The sequence below is a fragment of the Schistocerca gregaria genome, chromosome 6 (genome assembly GCF_023897955.1).
Source record: "Schistocerca gregaria isolate iqSchGreg1 chromosome 6, iqSchGreg1.2, whole genome shotgun sequence".
NCBI lineage: Eukaryota > Metazoa > Arthropoda > Insecta > Orthoptera > Acrididae > Schistocerca > Schistocerca gregaria.
In genome coordinates this window covers 564,113,353-564,133,906 of record NC_064925.1, presented here as the reverse complement: position 1 = coordinate 564,133,906, position 20,554 = coordinate 564,113,353, and the positions used below count along the sequence as shown (strand labels likewise).

Here is a 20,554-nt window from a genome sequence, read left to right as displayed (position 1 = left end):
AGCATTCATTGACTTTGGAAGTAAAATTTGGCGACTGATGCAAATAAAAACCGTAAGAGGTTTTGGTCTTATGTAAAATCAGTAATTGGTTCAAAATCCTCTGTTCATTAAACCAGTGACCATACTGGCACAGAAAAGGAAGATAACAGAAAGAAGGCTGAAATGCTAAATTTGGTCTTTTGAAATTGTTTCACTCCATAAGATCAAAACACAGCCCCTCCTTTCAGTCGTCATATGAATGTCAAAATGCAGACCAACTGCAGTTGCTTAGTGGTGAAAGGCATCAATACCAGATGAGATACTTATAAGATTCTACAAAGATTATGCAAAGAAACTTGCTCCCCTTCTAGTAGCAGTTTATCGTAGGTAGCAGAAACAATTAAGGGAACCTGGTGATGGGAAAAAGCACAGGTTATTCCCATTTTTAAGAAGAGTCACGCAACAGATGCACATAATCATAGGTTTATGTCCTTGATGTCAGTCTGTTGTGGAATTATGGAACATGCTTTGTGTTCACTCACTATGGTATTTTTGCAGAACAAAAATCTCCTCTGTAAAAATCAACATGTATCCCACAAACAGAGATCTTGTGAAATGTTCGTGCATCAGATCAGTAGCACTGTAGACAACAGCACTTAGGTTGATGCCATGTTCCTTCATTTCAGGAACGTATTTGGCACCATTGTGCACTGCCGTTTAGTGAAAAAAAAAAATGAGCTTACTGAGCACTCAACTAGATATGTAACTGGATAAAGGACTTACAGATGGAACTCAACACATTGCTCTTAATGGAGAAAAACTGACAGATGTAAATGGAATTTCTGGGATACCCCAAAGAAGATTGATAGAACCATTACTGTTTACAATGTATATAAATGATCAAATAGAAAGTTTTGGAAGCTCTCTAAAATTGTTTATAGGTGTTTATAAGAAAATAGCAATATCAGAGACAGTACTGAGTTGCAGAATGACCTGCAGAAGATTGATGAATGGTGCAGTCTCTGGGAATAGACCCTGAATGTCAATTTACGTAATGTATTGCACACATATAAGAAAAGAAATCCACTACTGTACATTTACATTATTGATGACAAATTGTTGGAAACAGTCTACTGTAAAATATCTTGGAATAATTATCCAGAGTGACCTTAAGTGGAATGACCATGTAAAACAAATAGTAGGAAAAGCAGATGTCAGATTGAGATTCGTAGGAAGAGTCATAATGAAATGCTACTCATCCATGAAGTAAGTGGCTTACAAAACTCTTGTTTGACCAGTTATTGAGTATTGTGTGCCAATCTAGGATCCTTACCAGGTTTGACTGATAGAAGAGGTAGAGAATATCTAACAAAGAGTGGCGTGTTTTGTCAAAAGATCTTTTAATCCATGCACAAGTGTTACAGAGGTACTCAACAAACACCAATGGTAGTTGCGACAAGAGAGGTGTTGTGCATCGTGGAGTGGTTTACTATTTAAATTTAGAGAGAGAACTTTATGGGAAGAGTCAGACAGCATATTACCACCTCCCATAGACATCTCAGGAGATGACCACAGTGAGAAAATTCAAGAAATTAGAGCTAATACACATGTGTACCGACAATCATTCTTCCCACACACCATGTGCGAATGGAATGTAGAAGTAGGTGGGATCATACATTGTTTGGTGGCTTATGGAGTATGATGTAGATGTAAATAAAAATGCTGCGCAACACAGTGTGCTTCACTTTACTGACTGCTTACAGTCTGTGCCTCCATGATTCTTCCTAACATAAGCAGCATTTCTGAATTGTGCAGGTGGAAACTCTCCCTACAACATATCCTTTGGTCCTGTAGCACCCCTGGCTCAACCTTTTCTAGCTTCCACCCTCCACCTACCCATTCTCTTCTCTGCTCCCACACCAGCACTAAATATGCCTTCCTTACCACCAACATATCTACTAGTCTTGTCCGTTTTTCTACTTCTCTCCTGTCTCCCCTGCCCCCCCCCCCCCCCTCTTCCCCAACAACCAGAACTGAGACTGCTTCTATCAGCCCTATCTTGTCCTCAACATGTCCTTGCATGCTCCCAGCACAGCATCTGCCCCTTCCCATGCATTGCTATCCCTCCCTCACCCCACTTTATGCCTCCTCCTTGCCTCCACCACACACCCCAGCAAACTGCCACTCACGTGAGATGCAGTTGCAGTCAGGCCCCATTCCCAGAGACAGTGTCCACATGTGTGTGAGTTGTGCTGGTGTGATAGTGTGTGGGTTTTCTATTTCAAAAGGAGAACTTATCCAGAAGCTTAGTTATTTTAGTAATCTTTTTCATTGTGCCTGTCTGCAACATGACACTTCATCTGTCTGATGAGTTGCGATCTATCCTTTTCATATTGTTGTAAGAACCAGTCAGGAATTTTGTAAAACTTATGAAACTCAAATGCAGTTGACTTCGTCAACTTAAATTCCATTATTAAAGATCTGTTAATATACTTTCACATTTTTTCAAGTAAAATGTAAAATATATATTGGTACAGTATGAGAGTCTTATCACATTGATAGTGATACAATGACTCATATTAATGTAATGAAATAAAAGTCATTGACTTTCTTGCATTTTAAGCTTTGTGACAAGTAGTATGTATGAAAATATTTTCTTTATGTGGTAATCTTGTTGAACCTCTTTAATAATTTCACTATTAAATTTTAGTTGAAATTAAGTGTTGTGGGACTAAATACCTTGTTAGAAGGTACAAAAATTTCGCTCTGTGAAATGTACACACATCTTATTGCCAAACTGTTATTTCTTCTCTCACTGCACATATTTTAGAGCATTGTTACATAAGTGGTCATTTTTTAGCCTTTTCTCACTATGCAGAGTTTTGTAGGTCCAGCAAATGTATTTGAATGTTCTCCATCTTTAATTTTCACTCCATTTTGCATTTTCACTCCATTTTACAAAAATTTTAAAAAATATCATTGAACCTCATTTTAACAATGGTTTAGTTGTGATAGATTGTCTCCAGATATATTGTCCCTGAATCAAATTATACAGAAATTAGAATTCCTGTATCAGCTGCATTGTGGCAATGCACTACTGTGTGTTCATACCTTCCATCATACATTGTAGCAGACAATAAATCACCCAGAAAAAGTCATCATGAGCTTCAAGTGTCCTAGGACAGATGTTTTCTCTGTCACATACCTCTTTGTCACAGTGCCTGCATTTTACCCACAAAGCTTGCTACAGGAACTGCTCCCAACTCCGGTATTTCCTGCAATGGCACTGAACTTTCCACATGACAAGTGCAGTGATTAAATGATGCTAATTTTATCATCGCTTAAAGCCTTGCTGTAGTGCTACAAGATAGGTTCACAGCAAAGGTGAGTCCTTTTTTTGTGCCTATTACACAGTCAGTATTGCAGACTTCTCTTGGTGCCTACAGAGAACTAGCTGGTATAGGACTGACATGATATTTTGGCACCTGAAAGATTCACCACCATCTCAATGTGGCCTTTCTGATCATGGAGTATCAGCTTCACAAAGTCTGTTAAAATACAGTGAGTGTGGTGTAATCTGACTCCTTTCGGAACAAGGTAAACTATTGCGGCACCTTGCGTGTGTGTGTGTGTGTGGCTGTTAGAGATGAAGTACGAACATTGTTAGATTAGTTCACCCATGGACCACAACTTTGTTATTGTGCCATGCATTTGCTTCAGTTGTTGTAGTGGATTGTAACTACATTTCAGTTCATGATATGTATTCATTTTCACATTGCTCTTTTTGTTAGATTAGATCTGCTCACATTATCCATGTAAGTCCAGTTAATAGTTTATTGCATAGTTCTTCAATCCATATATTAAATTAGTCACATTTCCTGTATCATAGGAGTCCTTCATGTTTTCTAAAGAGATTAAGTTAACTGATCTCTCGTGGTGTGAACTGGTATACCATCTGTTGCATGGTTTCTTTTGTTGTAGACATTTTGGTAATTTTGAGCAACTGATAGTGACTTGTTAATGTTCCAATAAAGAAACTTTTCAAATCTGGATTTTCTTTCATGACATGCTTCCATGATTTACCATTCCCTTTTACCCTACTCACCTAGTGATACTACTGTATTGTGTGTCATGTTCAGTGAGAAACAAATTCCCACAGCATGAACATTAGTAATGGAAATTAGTTTTACTTAACTTCCTTGTCGTAGTCATTTGTAGTTTTCTTTTTCTCATTGTGGTGTCTAGAAGATAAACTGATTCCGCTAAGTTACAAAAAGACATTTGAGTTTTGTATCCGTGCATAATATTAAGATGAATAAGAAGCTGTTCATATAAAATTTATTTAATATTGCTGGCACAATTTTACTTTTAAACCGCATTTACTCAGCTAACTTGTCACCCTTCTCTCTAGCAGTCAGACAAACTGAATAACAAGTACAGACAATGACTAACTCATGCCAGAACATGTTATCTCAAACAGAACAAAAATACAAAACACCGGCGGTACAGCAATCTTACAAAATGTCAGTTTTACATCGAGAGTGTTTACATATGATGCATAATTTCTTTTACAAATTCTTTTAAACTATTACTCAGAATAAATTATAGACTAAATATGGTATGCAGAAGATCCACAGTTGAGAGGCATGATAGTTAATATAGAGAGATCTGCTTTGGTTGTATTAATTATTTATTCAAAACATGACTGGTTTCGTGATTTTAAATCCCATCTTCAGGTGTATGAAATTACTGTATTGGTAACACATAACAAGCAATCAGGCCAGTCAGAGCAAGAGCTCCAGTCACTGCATGTTAGTGGAAACTGTCCACCACCAGGCAACAGCCCCTACTGTCACTACTGCCTGGTGGCATACAGTTTCTTCCAACATGCAGTGATTGGAGCTCTTGCACTGACTGGCCGAACTGCTTGTTATGTGTTACCAAGACAATGATTTCATACACCTGAAGATGGGATTTAAAATCCCAAAACTGGCCATGGTTTGAATAAATAATTAGTGCAACTGAAGTGGATCTCTCTAAATCTATGATCATAAATTATAGAAATAACATCAATGAGAATAATTATTACTTATTCAAAATGACTCTTCGTCATTTAGGAATTGTTTGTTATATTTGGCTTTTTAGTTAAGAATAATACGTTTCAATTTTTTACAACTGGGTAAGGATAACATATTATTTTACCATTGTTCACTTGAAAAAGAATCCTCAAAGTTATTATAATCCATGAAAAATATCTGTTTGTCAAGTGTTCTAGTTCTTTTTGATCATATCAAGTAGTCCAGTATATAATGAAAGTGGTACACTGACCTCTTCCATTACAGTGCACACATTTGATTTTCCTTCTGTTATAGTCTGTATGTGTGGGTTATTTAAATGAACCTTAAACTGATTTGTTTCATTTTCAGTGGCTGCTAAGGGAGTAGCTCCTACTGAAATTCCTGATGTGTCACCTGATAGCAGTATTTTTTACATCTACATTGGTTTGGGGGCAGCTGCTTCACTTGCCTTTTTTGCTGCCGTCATACATGCTGTGAAATATTTTAGGAGATACCTGTCATATAATGAAGGTTAGTTTCTCTAAAAGGTGTTATTTTTACACTTACATGCATATATTTTCTGTATCCATCAGTGACATTATGACAAATAAATTAAAGTTATAATGTAATTGGATAGATAAAAATCTACTCACCAAGCAGTGGCAGGAGAATACACATTTAAAAAGCGTGACTCTCTGCAAGCTTACAGAGCCAGTGGGTCCTTCTTCTAGCAGAAGGTTTAAAGGGGAAGGAAGAGCGGTTAAGGAAAAGGACTGCTGGGGTTCAGAGGGGTAGAGTTTGGAAAAGTCTCCCAGAACCCTTGGTCAGGAGAGACTTACTGGACAGGATGAGAAGGAAAGACAATCAGTCTTTCCCTCTCATCCCATCCAGTAACTCTCCTCTGACCCAGGGACTGGCGTGACTTATGTGAACTCTACCCTTTTCCTAAACCTCAGCAGCCCCTTTTCTTCATCCCTCTTCCTTTCGTTTCAACGCTTCTGCCAGAAGGAGGACCCACTGGCTCCAAAAGCTTGCCTGTAGTAATACCTTTTAAATGTGGTTCCTCCTCCCACTGCTTGGTGAGTAGATTTTTATCTATCCAATTACATTTAATGAGTTAAAGTTGGTAGATGGTGGAGATTGTAACACACAAACTAATGATAGATAGTTCAACATAAACATTCAGAGAGACTTGTTCTGCTTTAATTTTTTAATATTTTGTAAACATCAGATGATGGTTTAGTGCCAGATTTTTGCAGCAGTGCACTAGAAGAAAGATCTGTCAATCATGTTCCATGCCTAGTTGCTTAGTAATGGCTGCAAATATATTTTGAGATATTATATGTAATAATTTTATACTAAGGTCCTCTTTAACCTGAAATCAAAAAGAAAAAAAGAATAGCAATAATGTTTTAAGATAGTGTCTTCTCACCTCCTGCTCTGACTCCCTGTAAGAACATGTCACACAACCTATAAAATGCAAAAGAAGACATATCATTTGAAATATTCAATATAATCAGAGAGAAGGATAGAAAACTGAAAAAGAAAAGTCAAAATCAAACACTGGAAATTCCAGGTTGGAATATTAACAATATTAGGAAAAAGGTAGATTGCTACTCACCATAAAAATAACCAAAATAACCTGTGTGTGTGTGTGTGTGTGTGTGTGTGTGTGTGTGTGTGTGTGTGGTGTGTGTGTGTGTGTTCTTTGCAAGGCTTTGGCCGAACGCTTTTAATGTGTAACAGCCTTTTCATTGTGTGCTCTGCAACTCAATGGGTCATCTTTATGGCGAGTAGCAAAATATTCTTTTTGTAAAGAAAAAGTAAAGATTAAAAATCCTGAAAAGAAGGGAAATTTGTCTTTCATCATACTGTAAGTGATCAAAGTTGCAGAGCAGTTTTCTTTCCTATTATTATTGGGCTTAAAAACTGATGTAAAATTGGGAATTGTTTATTGATGTTTTCCCTCATCACCTACAGCAGTATTCTATTATTTTCCAAATATATTATTTCATGTACATATTTTATTATATTCTTACATACTTAGTGCTCATCTTTAATTCTTAGGAGGCACCAAGCCACACTGGACTCCCAGAATATTTCCAAGAGATAAAATTCTGCTTTTGTATGCATGTGACTGTTCAGCTTTTATGGACCTAATGACTACATTTAGAAAAATACTCCAGAAGGTGTCTTCTTGGGAGGTAAGTTGACAGCAAACAAGTATTTACTACTAGGATGGTGAAGAATATATTTTGTTATATACTGAGGGAAAAGTCATTAAATTTATACATAAGAATAAGAAAAAGGTCACAGCTTTTAGATGACATTCTAAAACACACAAAATATTCTCATATGTTGTAGTTTGGCTCTTTAAATCACAGCACCGTATGGAGTTCAGAGAAAGAGGGTCTAATACAGCAGACCTGAAAGGTGTCGTGAATCTCCTCCTGTCATGGGATAGAAGAAATTTATTATGGACTTTGGATTGCTTGTGACTGGTCGATGGGTTGGACAGGTCAACGGCCAGCGTTGATCAAGAGGTGTGAGCCAAGGAATATGAATCTGGTAGCATGAGAAATGTAAGGATAATCTGAGACACTTCGTATGTTGGGTAGGATACAAAATTATGATTGTAGTACTTGTCGACTATGGTTGAAAAAGATGTTGTTGTTGTTGTTGTTGTTGTTCTTGTCTTCAGTCCTGAGACTGGTTTGATGCAGCTCTCCATGCTACTCTATCCTGTGCAAGCTGCTTCATCTCCCAGTACCAACTGCAACCTACATCCTTCTGAATCTACTTAGTGTATTCATCTCTTGGTCTCCCTCTACGATTTTTACCTTCCACACTGCCCTCCAATGCTAAATTTGTGATCCCTTGATGCCTCAAAACATGTCCTACCAACCGATCCCTTCTTCTAGTCAAGTTGTGCCACAAACTTCTCTTCTCCCCAATCCTATTCAATACCTCCTCATTAGTTACGTGATCTACCCATCCAATCTTCAGCATTCTTCTGTAGCAACACATTTCGAAAGCTTCTATTCTCTTCTTGTCCAATCTAGTTATCGTCCACGTTTCACTTCCATACATGGCTACACTCCAAACAAATACTTTCAGAAACGACTTCCTGATACATAAATCTATATTCGACGTTAACAAATTTCTCTTCTTTAGAAACGCTTTCCTTGCCATTGCCAGTCTACATTTTATATCCTCTCTACTTCGACCATCATCAGTTATTTTACTTCCTAAATAGCAAAACTCCTTTACTACTTTAAGTGTCTCATTTGCTAATCTCAGCATCACCCGATTTAATTTGACTACATTCCATTATCCTCATTTTGCTTTTGTTGATGTTCATCTTATATCCTCTTTTCAAGACACTGTCCATTCCGTGCAACTGCTCTTCCAAGTCCTTTGCCGTCTCTGACAGAATTACAATTTCATCGGCGAACCTCAAAGTTTTTACTTCTTCTCCATGAATTTTAATACCTACTCCAAATTTTTCTTTTGTTTCCTTTACTGCTTGCTCAATATACAGATTGAATAACATCGGGGAGAGGCTACAATCCTGTCTCACTCCTTTCCCAACCACTGCTTCCCTTTCATGCCCCTCAATTCTAATAACTGCCATCTGGTTTCTGTACAAATTGTAAATACCCTTTCGCTCCCTGTATTTTACCCCTGCCACCTTCAGAATTTGAAAGAGAGTATTCCAGTCAACATTGTCAAAAGCTTTCTCTAAGTCTACAAATGCTAGAAACGTAGGTTTGCCTTTTCTTAATCTTTCTTCTAAGATAAGTCGTAAGGTCAGTATTGCCTCACGAGTTCCAACATTTCTACGGAATCCAAACTGTTCCTCCCCGAGGTCCGCATCTAATAGTTTTTCCATTCGTCTGTAAAGAATTCGCGTTAGTATTTTGCAGCTGTGACTTATTAAACTGATAGTTCGGTAATTTTCACATCTGTCAGCACCTGCTTTCTTTGGGATTGGAATTATTATATTCTTCTTGAAGTCTGAGGGTATTTCACCTGTCTCATACATCTTGCTCACCAGCTGGTAGAGTTTTGTCATGACTGGCTCTCCCAAGGCCATCAGTAGTTCTAATGGAATGTTGTCTATTTCGGGGGCCTTGTTTCGACTCAGGTCTTTCAGTGCCCTGTCAAACTCTTCACGCAGTATCTTACCTCCCATTTCGTCTTCATCTACATCCTCTTCCATTTCCATAACATTGTCCTCAAGTACATCGCCCTTGTATAAACCTTCTATATACTCCTTCCACCTTTCTTCTTTCCCTTCTTTGCTTAGAACTGGCTTGCCATCTGATCTCTTGATATTCATACACGTGGTTCTCTTCTCTCTTCTAGTCATCCCTGCTTAACCATTTTGCACTTCCTGTCGATCTCATTTTTGAACGTTTGTGTTCCTGTTTGCCTGCTTCATTTACTGCATTTTTATATTTTCTCCTTTCATCAATTAAATTCAATATTTCTTCTGTTACTCAAGGATTTCTAGCAGCCCTCGTCTTTTTACCTACTTTATCCTCTGCTGCCTTCACTACTCCATCCCTCAGAGCTACCCATTCTTCTTCTACTGTGTTTCTTTCCCCCATTGCTGTTAATTGTTCCCTTATGCTCTCCTTGAAACTCTGTACAACCTCTGGTTCTTTCAGCTTATCCAGATCCCATGTCCTTAAATTCCCACCTTTTTGCAGTTTCTTCAGTTTTAACCTACAGGTCCTAGCCAATAGATTGTGGTCAGAGTCCACATCTGCCCCTGGAAATGTCCTACAATTTAAAACCTGATTCCTAAATCTCTGTCTTACCATTATATATTCTATCTGATACCTTTTAGTATCTCCAGGATTCTTCCATGTATACAACCTTCTTTTATGATTCTTGAACCAAGTGTTAGCTATGATTAAGTTATGCTCTGTGCAAAATTCTACCACACGGCTTCCTCTTTCATTTCTTAGCCCCAATCCATAATCACCTACTATGTTTCCTTCTCTCCCTTTTTCTACTGACGAATTCCAGTCACACATGACTATTAAATTTTCGTCTCCCTTCACTACCTGAATAATTTCTTTTATCTCATCATACATTTCATCAATTTCTTCATCATCTGCAGAGCTAGTTGGCATATAAACTTGTACTACTGTAGTAGGGATGGGCTTTGTGTCTATCTTGGCCACAATAATGCGTTCACTATGCTGTTTGTAGTAGCTTACCCGCACTCCTATTTTTTTATTCATTATTAAACCTACTCCTGCATTAGCCCTATTTGATTTTGTATTTATAACCCTGTATTCACCTGACCAAAAGTCTTGTACCTCCTGCCACCAAACTTCACTAATTCCCACTATATCTAAATTTAACCTATCCATTTCCCTTTTTAAATTTTCTAACCTACCTGCCCGATTAATGGATCTGACATTCCACGCTACGATCCGTAGAACGCCAGTTTTCTTTCTCCTGATAACGACGTCCTCCTGAGTAGTCCCCACCTGGAGATCCGAATAGGGGACTATTTTACCTCCGGAATATTTTACCCAAGAGGACTTCATCATCATTTAATCATACAGTAAAGCTGCATGTCCTCGGGAAAAGTTACGGCTGTAGTTTTCCCTTGCTTTCAGCCGTTCACAGTACCAGCACAGCAAGGCCATTTTGGTTAATGTTGCAAGGCCAGATCAGTCAATCATCCAGACTGTTGCCCCTGCAACTACTGAAAAGGCTGCTGCCCTCTTCAGGAACCACATGTTTGTCTGGCCTCTCAACAGATACCACTCCGTTGTGGTTGCACCTTGCGTATCGCTGAGGCACGCAAGCCTCCCCACCAACGGCAAGGTCCATGTTTCATGGGGGGGGGGGGGGGGGGAATGTAAGATTTACATTTTTTAAAGAGCCTGGACATAGCTACACTGTATACAGAAACCATTACATCATATTGTTTTTTCAACGAAATGTAAACTTTGACTTGAGGGAGAGCCTTCAAGCATGTGGAAAAAATTATGTTATAGAGGTTAATATAATATTTATTGAATATAAGTAAAGTTCAGATGTGCTCTTTCAGGTTTGCGATGTCTTTGACCCACATCAGTGGAATGAAATTGCTGTTGGCCGGCAAGAATGGATCCAAAGACTGTTGTCTGAAGATGATACTGTGATAATAATTGTTGATAGTACAAGTGCAGTGTTACACCAGAATGCTCTGGAGAACAATTATATCATAAACTATTTTCAGCCAAGGCCAAATAGTGATCTGTTTACTTATGCACTTCAGATGATAACCAACAATATACAAAGGAATGTTTACAAGAAGATTTTTGTTGTAAGGTATTATCCACTTCTAATAATGCAAATAATTACTTTAAAGTAGTATTTCACATGTAGTGTATAGTACTTCTGTTGAAAAGTTGAAGACATGGGGAGCTCTTTGTCAGTGTTCGCACATAGAAAACAAAAACTTTTCAAGTATGCAATCAAATTCCCAGCAGTTCCCTCTGCTCTTGCATTTGAAAGTTTATTTGTAAGTTATTCACAAGGATTGCTGCATACATTCGGAATTGCTATGGTGACTGATTTCACTGTAAATGCTTCATTATGAGTTTCCATAAAAATTCTTCTGGGTTCTAGATAAGGTCACATTGTAAAATGATAAAAACAATTTTTTGGACATTATTGCATGTTGCATTTACATGCCTTGAGAAAGATCACTAGAAATAATGACCAAAGTTGGTTTATCATTGTACAGTATGACATGGGGTACAACCCAGAACAATTTAAAGGAAACTAACTCAGACCACAAAAGCCTAAGAGCATAACCAAGCATGAGTTTTGCATCTAGAAACTGTAGAACTGCAAATCATTAACATTAATAATAATAGAAAGTTCAAGTTACCAATTTTTTACTTTGTACTTCTGTGCACACCCTAAATAAATTAAAGTAACTGAAAGTGCACTTCATAGTTGTATAATAACATTTATAGTTGTATAATAACATTTCTGTAAGAGTCCAAAAATTAATACAGAAAAATCCCAAATAAAGGTTCAACACACTCACAAACAAAACGTATTTTGCCATTAATTTCATAGGATACAGATAATGATTATTATCCTTTTTCATCTATAGGTCTTACATATCTTTTTTAGATTAAATAAATACATAATTAAACAGTAAAGTCAACCACTCACTGTATACTTGAGCCATTGAGCGATCAATAGTCACATAAACGAGACTCAACACATTGCTGAGATTTTCGCCTGTGGGCTCTTTAGAGCTAAATAATAAAGAAAATATGCTTGCACATGTGCGGGCATGTGCACACACATGGCTACATTGTCCCATGCAACTAAATTTTCCCAGTGCTATAGTGTGACTGGGGTCTGATTAAAAAATAAGGTATATATGGGCAACTATGTTAGTTACAGCTGTTTTTTCTGGTGATCTGTTAATATGTAATATTGTCAGTTCATTACTGGATGATAGCCTTTGAAGATTTGTTCTATTAGTCGATTGTACAGTATCTTCTTCAGTGTCCTGAACATACAGCCAAACCTTTTTATAACTCCCTGTGAAGAGTATAGAATTTAAAAAGCATGTGAATACTACCCCGTAATTGCTGCATCAAGGTGGGCCTAATTTGTGTGTGTGTGTGTGTGTGTGTGTGTGTGTGTGTGTGTGTGTGTGTGTGTGTGTGTGTACTCTAGCTCAAGAAAGGATTAAATCTGAAAGCTAGCAAGTTTTCCTTCTCTTTCGTGTGAGCCTGTCAACGACTCAACACTTCTGCTATTTGGTTAATGTTCTCCTTTACTCCTAAAGTTCCCACCTGCAGAGGTCTGAGAAACTGGTGTCTGGGGGAAGAATCCAGATGGTGCGTGTGGTGAAACAGGCACCAAGGTCATGTTGTGCAGCATGTTTTTGCAACAGGATAATGTGTGTTGCCTGTATATTCCCTCTGCCTATATCCATTCATCCTGACTGATAATGGGGTGGTAGTAATGCTGATGTAAAAGGCTAAACAGTGTTCACATAACAGCTGGTATATGACCTGTCATTTCAAAGGTGGCTCTGCCTTTGATGGTATAGGTTTTGCCAGTTACAAGGCTGGATTAGGTTGTGGTAGGAAGTGCATAGGGCAAGTTTTGGAGTGGTGATGGTCACAGGAGTAGGAGCCACAGGAAGATGAGTGCAGAAGGAGATAGGACCTGACAAGGATATCGAGGAGATTGGGAGGGTGATGAAAAACTATTCTAGGTGTGATGGACAATATCTCAGACAGAATGGATGTCATTTCATGGCTTGAATTTAGAAAGTTATGGCCTTTTCAAAGTAACTGATTAATACATTCAAGACAAGGATAATAATGTGTGACAAGGAGTGAGCTCTGAAGTTGTTTTTTGGAGGGATCAGCAGTACCAGGATTGAATGCAGTGGCCTGGGAAATCTGTTTTTGAACTAGGCTGTTGGGATAATTACGTCCAGGCTGAAGTGAGAGTGATAGTGTATTGCTATAGAGAGTGTGCATCTGAACAAATACTTTTGCCTTGAATGCCAAGCCTGTATGGGAGGGAACTTATGACATGGAAAAGACGACAACTTTCAAAATGTAAGTACAGTTTTTTATTAGTAGGTTTGATGCAGATGGAAGTGTGTAGTTGACTTTGGTGATGATGAGATGAACATAAAGGAAAGTGACATGGTATTTGGAGCAGGACCATGTGAAATTTGATTCAGAGAAGTTATTTAGAAATTCGAGAAATTTTTACAGAATCAGCCTCAATGCGAGTCCCTACAGCAAAGATGTCGTCAGTGTACCTAAACCCAAACAGGGGCTGAAGGCTTATGGATCCCACGAGAGCCCCGGCCAAGCAACCCGTGAAAAGATTGGTACTGGAAGGAGCTGTCCTGTTTCTCATGGCTGTACGCCTGATCTTTTTGTATGTCTGCGCTTCAAAAGTGAAGTAATTGTTGGTAAGTATACAGCTAATTGAGTTGGCCGAGAAGGATGTCATGGGTTTGGAATCAGGTGCGCATTGACTGAGGAAATGTTCAGCAGCAGATAGACCATGTAAATGGGGGTGTTGGTATAAAGGGAGATGGCATCAGTGGTGACAAGCAAGGTATGTGGTGGGTGATGATAATGTTTGGTTTGTGGGGTGCTCAACTGCATGGTCATCAGCACTTGTACAAAGTCCCAATTCTTACACAGCCCATTTTATTTCACAATCGAATCTAGACACTGTCACAAATGATGAAGAGGATGATGATGAAATAATAAGGACAACACAAACACTCAGTCCCTGGGCGGAGAAAATCCCCAACCTGTCCGAGAATTGAACCCGGGACACTAGCCACTAGACTACGAGCTGCGGACATGTGTGGTGGGAGCAGGATTGTGACAGATTTCAGATGATCTAGGAATTGGTTGGTATCTTTAACATAAGGGGGGGGGGCATCTTTGTGCTATGGGTTGCAGGTGTTGATAAACTAAGGCAGATATCCATTTGGTGGGTGCTTTGCAGCTAGCAACTCTGGGACAGCCAAGATGATTCACTTAGTGGACCTTAGGAAGATCGTAAAAGTTGGAGGTGGTTCGTTTTGGTGAGGTATGGAGTTCTATGGACTGAGGTGTAAGTCCTTGTGAGGGGCCTGAGGTTTTTAGGAGGGACTGGAGGTTAGTTTGAATCCCAGGAATGGGATATTGATGGCAGATGCTGTACATAGACCTTCACTAACACAACCCTATTGGTCAAGTACAACTGTAGTAGATTCTTCGTCCTTGGAAGGATAATGATGGAATCGTCATTTATGTACATGGTCTATCTGCTTCTGAACATTTCCTTAGTCAATGCCCACCCGATTCCAAACCCATGACATCCTTCTTGCTAACTTTAATCAACTTCATACTTACCAGCAATTACTTCACCTTTGATGGGCTGACATACAAACAGATCAGGGGTATGGTCATGGGAACCAGGATGGCTCCTTCCTATGGCAATCTTTCCATGGGTTGCTTGGAGGGGGCTTTCCTGGAATTCATAAGCCTTCAGCCCCTGGTTTAGTTTGGATACATTGATGACATCTCTGCTGTATGGATTCATGGTGAGGCTGATCTTAAAAATTTCTAAACACCTTCTCCTAATTAAATTTCACATGGTCCTGTTCCAAATACCATGTCACTTTTCTTGATGTTTATCTCATCCTCGCCAAAGGTCAGCTACACACTTCCATCCACATCAAACCTACTAACAAAAAATAGTACTTACATTTTGACAGCTGCCATTCTTTCCATGTCAAATGTTCCCTCCCATACAGACTTGGCATTAGAGGCAAATGTATTGTTCAGATGCAGACTCTTTATAGCAATTTACCATCACTCTCACTTCAGCCTTCACTGGACGTAATTATCCCAACAGCCCAGCTCAAAAGCAGATTTCCCAGGCCATTACATACAATCCTGGTGCTGCTGATACCTCCAAAAAACAACTTCAGAGCACACCCCTTGTCATATAGTATTATCATGGTCTTGAATGTATTAATCAGCTACTTTGACAAGGCCATGACTTCCTAAAATCATGGCATGAAATGAGATCCTATCTGTCTAAGATATTGCTCACCACACCTATAATAGCTTTTCACTGCCCTCCCAATCTCCACAACATCCTTGGCAGACCCTATCTCCTTCCACACACATCTCCCTATGGCTCCTACCCTTATGACCATCACCACTGCAAAACATGCCCTATGCACTTCCTACCACCACCTATTCCAACCTTGTAACTGGCAAAACCTATACTATCAAAGGCAGAGCCACCTTTGAAATGGCAGGTCATATACCAGCTGTTATGTAAACTCTGTTTGGCCTTTCACATTGACATGACTACCAACTTGTTATCAGTCAGGATGAATAGGTATAGGCAGGGGTATACAGGCAATAAACAATACCCACTGCAGAGCATGCTGTACAGAGTGACCTTGGTGCCTGTTTCACCACACGCACCATTTGGGTTCTTCCACCAGATGACAGTTCTAACCACTCCATAGGTGGGAACTAGTACTGCAAGATGTCCTTGGTTCTCGCCACCCACCTGGCCTTAATTTACGTTAATTCCTTCCATTTTTAGCATTTATTCATGGTAACTATTTTATTCTTCTCTCCCTTTTAGTTTTCTGCATCTTTCATTTTCTGACATCTATTCTTCATTCTCTCTCCTACCTCTGTTATATAAAATGCACTTAGCTTTTCTCTCTTATTAACTCATGGATGATATCTTAGTAGTAATCTCTGTCTTGCATATTACTCTGTCTTCCACCTTTAAGCTCTCAGGTTTTCAAATCTTGTACAGTGCAGTCTGCAACAATCAGTCTTTCATTATCACCCTGTCTGGTAAGTTTCCCCTTACCCGGGGTTCTGGGTGACTTTTCTGAACTGTACTCCTTTCCCTAAACCTCTCCAGTCCTTTTCGTTCACCCCTCTTCCTTCCCCTTCAACTCTCCTGCCAGAAGAAGGAGCCACTGTCTCCAAAAGCTTGTAAAAGTTAAACCCTTTTGTGTGTGTTCCTCTGCCACTGCTTGGTGAGTAGATTTTTTTTTATCTATCCAAAGACACGTATTATGGAGCACAAGCATTATATATACTGTGTAATCAGTAAACTAAATCGACTGAGCCATGAGAAAAAGTATTTCAGTCAGATGGCCATTTGCCACAAGTGAAAATGCATTAAGGCTGTCAGAATAGCAATGCAGCCAGTTGCTATGAACTATGGGGAGCGCTTCAGGTGTTTTCTGTCTTGATAGCCAGTTACTGCAAGCCAGCAAGCTGAACGCATATGGAGCAGTCCCACTGTATCTTTTAAACAAAATACTGGAGGTATTAGGAAGACTGGCAGGTCTCAGTTAACACCAGCTAATTTGTAAATATCATTAGACATGATGGCACTGATAACAACCAATAAAAATAAACATAAAATTTTCTTAGCAATAGTACGTGTTGCTGACGGTAACTGGTGAAAATTTATGTGAAATATTTCTAGCAATAAACATCTGATATCCCTCAGTCTTGAGCCTGTCATCCAGTTAAGGCAGTATGCCAGTGCTTCCAGTAATGTTCACAGAAGCCGCAGGACCCAATAGCATATGTGAAGCAGAAATGACAATCACAATCACATTGATGAAATATACTGACAACAGTAAATGAAACATTGGTTGTTTTATCACAGCCTAATATGGACACACACTCCAAAGAATTTCACTGAAGTGGACTTGGCTATAAAAGACTATGTTGCTATACAAACAGTGCCTATACCGTTAGGATTGATTTATACCCTGAGTAAACATGCTGAATTGTCTGTAAGAGATTAAGGGAGTCAAAGCAAATCAGGAGCTTTCTACCACTGAGATATTTCCCTTGTTCCCATACCTGCCTAAAACATGTGGCTCAATTTAATAGATGGATAAGTGATGCTGTAGGTGATGTATTCAGTTTCTGTAGGTATTCCAAATGCATACTATGGATTGTGAGAACATGATAATAAGAAGAGGACTCTCAGCCATCTATTTTACTTTGTATGCATGAGAATCTGTGGCTGAATGTTGAGCAGTGGTTCACCAGTTTCAACACAGAAACAGCTGGTTTAGTAGGATTTATGGTAAATCTAATGCTATCACATATTGCATCCAACATCTTTAAAGAAAAAGATTTAGCCAGTTTTAACAATGCAGAACTGTAGTCATTGAAAGAAGTGTTGGTGTGGTTATTGTCACTGTCATCAACCCTCACCACCACCACCACCACCATCATCATCATCATCATCATCATTATCCAATGCCTGGAAGATTAGTTTAAATGGTTAATTGGTTGCATTGTAATCATATTGCTAATACTCTAGCATAGTGTTTATAATGTACAGAATGTTCTCGTAAATACTTACAAGAATTACAATGTTTGCATATCTCTGCAGTTAAACTTTGTGACACACCAGTTAGCTCAGCCGTGAAAGCCAGAAATATAACACCACATCATTTGGCTGGGGACAATGAGCACACTGGCATTCCTGAACAGGTTAAACATAAAGCATAAATGAAACATTAGAAGAAAAGTGTCAAAACATGGTAGACCAGCATATTGTATGGGCCCACTCAGGGTATATGTAACAGGTGTAATAACATAAACAGGATCACAAAAAGGTTTCCATTAATTTTCTCCCCAAAAATGGGCAATGTGTATGTGAAATCCCTGACAATATGGTCCCTGTAGTGCGTGCTCAACAGGTGAAGCACCTCTACGTGGAAGTATGGTAAAAATATATAAAGTAAAATAATCATTTGAAAAACCTTATGAATGAACACTGTACTGAAGAGTTGAAGCCTTATGGTGAATATCAATATTCGTTCAGTGCGTAAGTGTGCTATCTTTGAGGAGATGGCTTTGGGGCAGGATGTTGGACGTTAACGGGTCAGTTAGCCTCAGGACTTGTATCTGTGTAGAAGCTAAGTATAAATAAATCGGTATTTGAGAGAATTCTAGTTGTTTACCTACAACTATTTGATATTCCCTCCCTGGTGACCCCGTTTTTTTTGTAATACGTGTCCGAGTTACCTCCCGACGGTTATTTACGTGCCTACCGCGTCGGGTTTCTCCGCGATCACGAGGGCCTTTGTTCAGCTCCAGACAATGGCTTTTCAGCACTCACTGCTGCCCGGATTTCAGCAACATCTCTCCAGCACTCCTGCCGTCGTAGTGGACATGCCGCAAGAATCTTCGGAATCCTTCAGTCAGAACATGCAGTGGAATTCATCGAGTGCTGCCAGTTTCTTCCAACCGCCAACGGTCGTGGACTCTGGCTTTGTTAGCCTAGACCTTCCCACGTGTTCTCCACAGAGTGTTGGTCGGAACATTCCTACTCCTGTGTCGAATGCACAATTCAATACAGTTCGTGGCGTCGAGCGAGGTTTTGCTACTTTGGAAAGTCCAGTAGTAAATTCAAACTCCAGTCAGTTCCCGCCACGTGTGTATCCTTCCGCGCCGGCTAGTCAACAGGTGTTCAATGCTCGCCAAACAGCAAATATCACACCGAGTGTGCATCCTAGTAGACGTGTGTGGGATCCTTGTGTTGCTTCTAATCAATTCAACAATTCTGTGCTGAACAGTAATTACTCCGATATCTACAACCAGCCCCACCACTCACGGTCGAGTGAATACTGTGTGCATAATGGACATTCACCGGCGTACTTAAGTACTTGTGGCTTCTCTCCGAACTACCATGTCAATGAGAATGCACATTTAGACTACGATCCTCACACCGTTCGAGCGTCCGTTGCTTCTCAGCTGTCCCCCCGGCGTCAAGTGAATTTCGCGATTCCCACATTACGGGACGCCAATAATTCGGACTCGCTATCTTCTGCATGCTCTACTTCCATCCGAAGTAATAGGCGCATCTCCTCAGTGACTGCAGTGCTGAATCTGCCGAAACTACCAGACTTCAAACCCGCTCACCCGGAGTTCTGGTTTAACCTGGTTGAACAAACATTCAATGTCTGTGCTTTGGACGACGACGCACGCTTCGCCTGCCTCATGAACCATCTTCATGACCGCGTTGATTTAATGTACGATCTGGTCAAAGCACCTCCCCCCTCCTCCCTAGGAGGGAAGTACGCTGTGGCGAAAAAGACGATACTGGATCGCGTCTCTAAAACCAGGAGAGAGAATGTGCGACAGCTCATCTACAAAGAGCGTCTCGGCAACAGGTCTCCGTCCCAGCTGTGGTGGTGCATCCGTCTTCTCGTCCATGAGCAAGTTATGCCTGATGACACGCCCGCAGAAATCTGGACTGAAAAGCTGCCTTTGCCTGCCTGTCCAGACTGCAATCTCTGCGTATGAAGATAGGCCAGTAAATGAACGCTTACGCGCCGCCGACAGAGCATACTCAGCCAGACAATGTGAGCTCCGTGCACTGCATTCTGGACGTGACCACACTAAGACGCTTTCTGACGCCACGCTCTTGTCTGGTGCTGCTAATAACAAGTTTGTTAAACTAGCTGCCCGGCCTGCACCTTCAATCCCCCGCAACGACAGTGCTTCGGCCTCTGTGGAAGACTCTGGGGCACATACTCTGTCACCTAGCAACTACCCACAGGAACACATGCCCGCCCAACCTTACTGTTTCTTCCATGCGAGATCCGGGGAGCAGGCTCGCAAATGCCAGTCACCATGTTCTTACCCAAACTCCAACCACAGGTAGGCTACGGTGCCACCTCCTGCAATGTAAACAATGGGCACCATCCCACGTTGCATTCCGTTTCGGAAAACAACAGTAAGTGTGGTCGAGCCTATGTTCGTGATTTACGATCAGGTGTATGTTTTCTCGTAGACACTGGTGCAGATGTCTCTTTGCTGCCAGTTTGCTCAGCAACCAAAAAAGTGCAACCACACAAAACAGTACTTCGTGCAGTGAACTTGTCTACCCTACAGTGTTCGGGTTCCACTTTGTATACAGTGAAACTTTCGCCCGAG

The 20,554-nt window shown here is 40.0% G+C and overlaps 1 protein-coding gene across 4 annotated transcripts in view; it reads left to right on the top strand.

Moving 5' to 3' along the window:
- Positions 1–20,554, top strand: part of LOC126279018 (uncharacterized) — a 174,758-nt gene that overhangs the window by 120,824 nt on the left and 33,380 nt on the right. For all 4 annotated transcript variants that reach the window (XM_049979409.1, XM_049979410.1, XM_049979408.1 and 1 more), the window contains exons 10-12: positions 5,406–5,567; positions 7,104–7,240; positions 11,113–11,375. In XM_049979409.1, the coding sequence (XP_049835366.1) occupies positions 5,406–5,567; positions 7,104–7,240; positions 11,113–11,375 (562 nt within the window). The remainder of the gene's footprint in view (positions 1–5,405; positions 5,568–7,103; positions 7,241–11,112; positions 11,376–20,554) is intronic.